Source organism: Mus caroli, unplaced genomic scaffold, assembly GCF_978045245.1.
Source record: "Mus caroli unplaced genomic scaffold, Mus_caroli_1 scaffold_5, whole genome shotgun sequence".
Taxonomy (NCBI): Eukaryota; Metazoa; Chordata; class Mammalia; order Rodentia; family Muridae; genus Mus; species Mus caroli.
The window spans coordinates 74,348,813-74,356,843 of NW_028227260.1; the positions used below are offsets into that span (position 1 = coordinate 74,348,813).

Consider the following 8,031-nt stretch of genomic DNA (forward strand, 5'->3'; position numbering starts at 1 on the left):
CAGCCCTCGAAAAGGGTTTCGATGGGCAAAAACTGCCAAAAGGGCGAGAGAAAAAGCTCATTTTCTGAGTCCAGTGAGAGGAAACCTATAGATCCCCCCACCAGGGTGACCCTTGCTCTGGTATCTCTGCAATGTTTTTTTTTTTTTTCTGGCCTTTAAGGTTTCTGCGTAGTCTCAGAGTGGGTGAACTCAGCAAAGGCCTAGCATGTTTCGAAATAAGAGACCCCCGCGGGGGGCCTACCTACGGGGCTCTGCGCACGGGGGTGGGCGGGAGCTGCGGACCTGGCTAGAGAGAGTTCGGGAAAAAGGGCGGGACTGAGCGGAGACGCATTGCGGAGAAAGGTAGGGGGCTGGTGTGTCGGGCCAGGGGGTGGGACCGAAAGGCGCTGCGCATCTGTTGAAGGAGTGGATGCGTAAGGAGAAGAGGAGGAGGAACCTTTGTCCACTGTCAACCTGGTTGGCGGTGGTACAGTGTGCTGGCAAGGAGGCGGGCTCTCCTCCAAGTGCACATGCGCAACAATGGCTCCGGGATGAAGCTTTTGTTGGGAAAGCAAGCGGGACTCTTATTTGGACAGTGATCTGCTGCGCATGCGCGGCTCGTCCAGAGGCGGTGGGTGGTATATTAGGCGGAGAGGCGGGGTCGCCCGAGCTGCCGCGCTGGCATTTTCTCCTGGACCCGGAGAGAGTGCGGGTGCCGAGAGCCGGACAGAGCCATTCCCGATCCTCTTGAGTCGCGAAGAAGGAAGCAGCGAAGGGATTGGGGTTCGGCCCTGAGGCAAGGTGAGGTTCGCCCCCAGACGGGGCATCTGCCCCCTGGCGCGGCGTCCTTCCGCCATTCTTTTCTCCCAGTCCCTTCACCCTGGATTCGGAAGCCCCCTACTCTGCCTGCTCCCGGATTCAGACTCTTGCTCCCGACCCTTTTCTAATTTGAACCTCCGTCCGTCCCCCTGAATCTTTTTTCCAGTTCCCTCCCCGAATCCTATATCCCGACCTTGATCCCGTTAGACGGTTCCTCTGAATTCAGAACCTTAATTCAACTTTTCGGACGCCCGTGTCTCCCCGCTCGCCGCCCTCCCTCCCCGCCCCCGTAAACTACCGCATCCACAGCTCCTCTCGGACTCCAAAACGGCCGCGCTGAAGCTTTTCCCTGGCCGCATCTGAGATTGGAGATGGTCTAGCAGGACGACCGGTTACTTTTCCCGCTCCGCTTAGGCCTGGTTCTCCCCCCGGACCCGGCACCTCACCCGCCCCCAGAATCAAAGCACACACGCACACAGAATTCAGTCCTATGTCTTTTCCTTCTGTAGTGTAATGTCCAGCTCCTCTCTCCCACACCCCCCTTAGGCTCTGCTCTTGCCAGGGAGACAAGAACTATGGCTCAGAAACCGGACGGCGGTGCAGGCCTCCGCGGCTTCCAGGTGAGGACCCCGCTCCCAATTCCCCCATTTTTCCCCTGCTGACAGATTACGCCCACCCCGGGCCCCTTAGGTCGCGCGAATGGCAGGATTTGATTTTGCCCTTCTTCCGGCCTAGACTCCGCGGGCTCTCAGATTTCTAGCGTTTATCGAATGGGGGGGAGGGGCGGCCCTTTTCAGCCATCGGTCCCTGCTTAGAGAAAGGGGAGACCCTGTTAGTCAGGGCATTCTGCCCAGAGAATGCGGGTTGGGTAAGGAACCATTTTTTTTCCATAACCCTGACGCGTGTAGAGCAGTCTGTCGCCCCATCCCCCAACCTCTCGCCTCCACCCTCCCTTTCTCCACGCCGCGAGACTCCCCCTCCACCCTCTCAGCTTATCCTCCTCTGTTCCTCTCTCCTCGGGTCTTGAGCTCCCAACCTCAAGCCTAACCCGTCCGTCTCTAAACCTTGGTGCTCAGAGCTTGCACCACATTCCGCACCAGCCCCTGCTGCCACAGACTGTCCCTCACCTTGCCCTGCCCCCTCTACCCTTAATTAAATTTTGTTCGCGCCCCGCCTCCCTTTGACCCGCCTCTGCCCCCACGTCTGAGTACTGTGACGCCTGTCTACAGCTCCCCTGCTGCGTTGCGCCGCGCCCCTCCTTCTCTGGTCTGCCATGTAAGGCTCAGAGATTGAAATGTTGCCCCTCCTGTGTTTGCAGGCTGAGGCCTCTGTTGAAGACAGCGCCTTGCTTGTGCAGACCTTGATGGAAGCCATCCAGATCTCCGAGGCTCCGCCCAGCAGCCAGGCCACAGCAGCTGCCAGTGGGCCAAATGCTAGTCCCCAGAGTTCACAGCCCCCAACTGCCAATGAGAAGGCTGGTACTGAGGTTTCAGCAGCTGCTGCCAGGCCTAAGACAGGCTTTAAGGCCCAGAATGCCACCACAAAGGGGCCAAATGATTATTCTCAGGCACGTAATGCCAAGGAGATGCCCAAGAATCAGTCTAAGGCGGCCTTTAAGTCACAGAATGGCACCCCTAAAGGTCCACATGCTGCCTCTGACTTTTCCCAGGCAGCACCCACAAGCAAATCAGCTAAAAAGTCTGAAATGGCCTTTAAGGGTCAGAATAGCACTACTAAGGCTGGCCCCGGTACCACCTACAATTTCCCTCAGTCTCCCAGTGCCAATGAGATGACCAACAACCAGCCTAAGACAGCTAAGGCTTGGAATGACACTACTAAGGTCCCTGGAGCTGATGCCCAGACCCAGAATGTAAATCAGGCCAAAATGGCTGACGTAGGGACCAGCGTAGGTATCTCTGAAGCTGATGGTGCAGCAGCCCAGACATCAGCAGATGGCTCCCAGACTCAGAACGTGGAGTCCCGGACTATAATTCGGGGCAAGAGGACCCGCAAGGTGAGATCCCAGCTAGCTTCCCTTTGCTTTGGGCTCTCTCCTTTCTTCGAATTTCCTTGGCTCCAAACACAATAAAGGGCATGTATTTATCTGTATTTTGGCACAGTTGTAGGGGGTGCTAAGGTAAATATTTATTATTCCTGAGCCCAGGTTGTCCACAGGTTGATGATGAGTTGATACAAGGACACAGGCAATATGTGTGTAGGTCATGTTACGTTTTGACATTAAACACCATGTCTTAAGCTAGGCAGGCTCACACAGAATCACCATTAGATCGGGAAGATGTACCTCACTCTCTAGAGAGAACAGAGTCAGGAAGAAACGAGTTCAGGGTGAAACCAAGCACTGTCAGTCACACAGGAAAAGGAGAAATCTCGTCCCACTTCCTGTTTGTTTTTTCCTTTGTCTGGTTTGGAGATGAAACACCTGTCTGAAAGACAAAGAGAATCAAAGTGACCAGTGGCTAGTGAGGTGTAGGTGAAGATTCCTAGGTACTTCCTAGGATAGCAACTGGGAAGACCCAGGATTAATAGTGACCCTGAAATTTTCTTCTCTCTAATTATACAGGTTAATAACTTGAATGTAGAAGAGAACAACAGTGGGGATCAAAGGCGTGCCTCACTGGCCTCGGGGAACTGGAGGTCTGCTCCGGTTCCAGTGACCACTCAGCAGAACCCACCTGGAGCACCCCCTAATGTGGTGTGGCAGACACCACTGGCTTGGCAGAATCCATCAGGCTGGCAAAACCAGACAGCCAGGCAGACCCCACCAGCAGCACGTCAGAGTCCCCCAGCTAGGCAGACACCAGCAGCTTGGCAGAACCCAGTTGCATGGCAGAATCCAGTGATCTGGCCTAACCCAGTGATCTGGCAGAATCCAGTGATCTGGCCAAACCCCATTGTCTGGCCTGGCCCAATTGTCTGGCCAAACCCAATGGCCTGGCAGAGTACACCTGGATGGCAGAGCCCACCCAGCTGGCAGGCTCCACCTAGTTGGCAGAGCCCTCAAGATTGGCAGGGTCCTCCAGATTGGCAGGTACCACCTGACTGGTCAATGCCTCCTGACTGGTCCTTTCCCTCTGACTGGCCTTTTCCACCTGACTGGATCCCCGCCGACTGGCCAATTCCACCTGACTGGCAGAACTTACGACCCTCACCTAATCTGAGATCCTCCTCCAACTCTCGTGCCTCACAGAACCAGGGTCCTCCACAGCCCCGAGATGTGGCCCTTCTTCAGGAAAGAGTAAGTGCTGTGCCTCTCCACTTAGTTTACTGCAGTCCTTCCATTTATAATCGGCGGCCACGTTTTCTACAAACATCATTTTAATTACTTCTCCCCAGGCAAATAAGTTGGTCAAGTACCTGATGCTTAAAGACTACACGAAGGTACCCATCAAGCGCTCAGGTAAGTCGTTCTGTCCTTGATGTCCTTGATAGGGGCATCTTTTGCTTATTCTGTCCCCTCCCTCCCATAGCTGATTCTACTTGTGAGGAACCTGACTGGGCTACCCTCACCAGGGCTGGCACAGGGGCTGCCACTGGATGGTCCAGCTCACTCCAGGTGCTTCTCTTCTCTCCTACAGAAATGCTGAGGGATATCATCCGAGAATACACTGATGTCTATCCAGAAATCATTGAGCGCGCATGCTTTGTCCTGGAGAAGGTAAAGAGCCAGACCTGAGAAACAAGAATGATGGCAAGGACAGGGCTTACAGGGCTGTGACTGCCTGCCTATTGGTAGGTTATCCTAACTGCCATCATTGATCATCGGTTTTCTTCTGTAGAAATTTGGAATCCAGCTGAAGGAAATCGACAAAGAAGAGCATCTGTATATTCTCATCAGTACCCCTGAGTCCCTGGCTGGCATACTGGGAACGTAAGATGGGAAAGGAGATGGAGTATGGTCTTTCTAAGTGATGCTTTTTTCCCCTAAGAGTCTCAGTATTCAGTCACATAGGAGGTCATGGGCAGAGTGGGGGCATAATGATCTCTACTGAGGAATACTGGAGAAGCTAAATTGGTAAGCTTGTGGGGTTTTTCATGCAGATGGCTGCTGGGTATGTATATAGCTATATTCTTTTTATACTCCTCTAGGACCAAAGACACACCGAAGCTTGGCCTCCTCTTAGTGATTCTGGGCATTATCTTCATGAACGGCAACCGTGCCACTGAGGGTAAGTGACTGACCTTGGAGCTGGGGCTTGGCTACAGCCTGATTTCCATGCTCACTTTCCATGCCTTGTCTCTTGCCTCCTATCACAGCCGTCCTCTGGGAAGCACTGCGAAAGATGGGACTACGTCCTGGGTATGATTGGGCTCTTTCATCTCAAGTATCATTTAGCAGCAGGGATGCTACCAGAATTGCATTAACCTGGTGGTCTTGGGGGAGTCTAAATTATGGTGTGGAGAGATAGGAAAACAATCTTTAACTCTCTCCTCCTTTACTTCTCTTCAGGCAAATTCTCTGATTGTCGTTTTCTTTTTTACCATCAGGGTCAGACATCCCCTCCTTGGTGACCTGAGAAAACTTCTTACTTACGAGTTTGTAAAGCAGAAGTAAGTGGTACTTGTAATTCTGACTCTGCTTGATCTGTGTCAGAAAAGGTTCTCTAAACATGACTTACAGCGCACCTGTGTCGGTTCACAGAATTACTCAGAAATGTTTACTGAAGATACTCTCGGAGGTAGAATATTTCTGCAGCATAGTTATAAGAAAGGCCTGTCCACTATTCCCATAGTACACATTCTCAGGAGAGGGTGGTCCAAGATTGTAAAAACCTGAGGCAATAACTTTAGCATAGTATGGTTTTTTTGTTGTTTTTGTTTGTTTGTTTGTTTTGCAGACTGCCCATAAACACACACTTTTATTTTTCTCAGATACCTGGACTACAGACGAGTGCCCAACAGCAACCCTCCTGAGTATGAGTTCCTCTGGGGCCTCCGCTCCTATCATGAGACCAGCAAGATGAAAGTGCTGAGATTCATTGCAGAGGTAATGGAGGAATCGAGGATAGATTAACCTGTGTAAAAAGGCTGGGGGGTAATGGTGTGTGTTTGCAGTCCAGTGCTGGGGAGGTGGAAATGGTGCCTCAAAGGGGATCACGGGCTCACACTCAGCCTGCTTGTTAGGAGACCCTATCTCAAATAATAAGGTGGATGGTATCTGAGGAACAACACCCAAGGTTGGCTTCTATCCTTGCACATACCTGCACATGTATGTGCACACACATAGCAACACACAAGAACAACTCAGCTCAGCAATTTATAGATATACACTAGTCATTAACTTATAGACATTCTGCTGCATAATAGATACCCAGGGCTTACTCATGACATCTGGCTGAAATATGTGCCTATTCCTCATCCCACTTAAACCCCTGGCAACCACCGGTCTAATCTACTATGAGTCTAGTTTAGATTGTCCACTTACCAATAAAATTACATTACTTATCTCTGTATTGTCTTGCTTACTATAATGTCCTTCAGCTTCACTCATGTGGTCACAAATAGTAGGATTTTCATTTTTAAAGGCTGAATAGTATTCCATTATATATAGTACAGTATTTTCTTTTTGTGTCCCTCTTACTGATTATGGTCTTGTTTTTATTTCTCATTGTAGGTTCAGAAGAGAGACCCTCGTGACTGGACTGCACAGTTCATGGAAGCTGCAGATGAAGCCTTGGATGCTCTGGATGCTGCTGCAGCTGAGGCAGAGGCCCGGGCTGAAGCGAGAAACCGCATGGGAATTGGAGATGAGGCTGTGTCTGGTCCCTGGAGCTGGGATGACATTGAGTTTGAGCTGCTGACCTGGGATGAGGAAGGAGATTTTGGAGATCCTTGGTCCAGGATCCCCTTTACCTTCTGGGCCAGATACCACCAGAATGCCCGCTCCAGGTTTCCCCAGGCCTTTACTGGCCCCATCATTGGCCCCAGCGGTACTGCCACCGCCAACTTCGCCGCCAACTTCGGTGCCATTGGCTTCTTCTGGGTTGAGTAAATTGTCAGGTAAGTAAATCACTTTGAATTAAGCAGGTAGCGTCAGTGGGGGAATTGTATTCACATTCCTAAGCTAGTAGTAACAAAACCCATGGTGGGGAAAAGGGAAGTACAGAGAAGTACTCTTGGGTGTTTATGTTCTTTACTGATACAGCTAATTGAATTATTTTCTCTTTTTCTTACATTCGCAGATACTGCTCATCATTTGCAATAGTTTTCCCTGAGTGAGGCTGAAGCCTCAGGTTCCTTCAAAACACGCTATCTAGAGAGCCACATCCTGTTGACTGAGAGTGGCATGCAAAATACATTTATTTGCTATTCTGTCTTACTTTTTTTTTCCTTGTGTGTTGTCAAGTTTTGGTATCGGAAATAAATGTTGAAATTGCAAAGTGAATTAAGTATGCTTCTCATCTTTTTTGTATGCATATCCAGAGGGAGAGGGCAAATCAGCTTTCAAACGATGGAAATGTGGGTAGATCCAACTAATGGTTTGGAAACCAAAGGAGGGACACAATTGTCAATGAAATCTAAGAGCTGGTGTAATAGTTTATTTCACATAAGGAATGAATGTAATGGGTATGCTGTATAAGAAAAGGAATGGTGAAGGCAGGGACCTGGGTGGGAAAGGGGACAGGGAGGGGCAGAGGGAAACATGAGCAGGTATTGGGGAAAACAGGAAGTAGAAGGTGTGAGGACCCTCTAGAATATACCAGAGACCTGGGAGGTGGGAGACTCTCAGTACTCAAAGGGAGGGAACCTTGATGAAATGCCTACAGTGGGGAGAGGGAGTCCACCTCCAGTAGAAAGACAGGGCATCAAGTGAGGAATGGGGTTGCCATCCCACAGTTAAAACTCTGACCCAGAATTGTCCCTGTGAAGAACTGCAGGGATAAAAAAGAAGAGCCTGAAGGAAAGGAGGTCCAGTGACAGGCCCAATAGGACCCATCTCAAGGGGAGGTTCCAGGGCCTGACACTGTTACTGATGCTATGGTGTGCCCTAGGCCTAACAAGCAGCTGAAAGAATCAGGTGCAGATACTTAACACCCAACCAATGGAAAGAAGTCAGGGACCCCTGTGATTGAATTAGGGAAAGGCTGGAAGAAGCTGAGGAGGAGGGCAGCCCCATGGGAAGACCAACAGTCAATTAACCTTGACCCCCGAGATCTCTCAAGACACTGAGCCACCAACCAAGCAGCATATACCAGCTGATATGAGGCCCCAGAC

The 8,031-nt window shown here is 50.7% G+C and overlaps 1 protein-coding gene across 1 annotated transcript; it reads left to right on the plus strand.

Moving 5' to 3' along the window:
* Window positions 1–507: 507 nt before the first annotated feature.
* LOC110286823 (melanoma-associated antigen D1) lies at window positions 508–7,201 on the plus strand. The gene is made up of 13 exons (XM_021153440.3): window positions 508–780; window positions 1,345–1,418; window positions 2,117–2,812; window positions 3,380–4,054; window positions 4,153–4,216; window positions 4,395–4,474; window positions 4,596–4,687; window positions 4,906–4,985; window positions 5,074–5,116; window positions 5,305–5,367; window positions 5,689–5,803; window positions 6,431–6,816; window positions 6,999–7,201. Exons 2-12 carry the CDS (start codon window positions 1,374–1,376, stop codon window positions 6,806–6,808), a joined length of 2,331 nt encoding a protein of 776 aa, XP_021009099.1. The 5' UTR covers window positions 508–780; window positions 1,345–1,373; the 3' UTR covers window positions 6,809–6,816; window positions 6,999–7,201.
* Window positions 7,202–8,031: the final 830 nt, after the last annotated feature.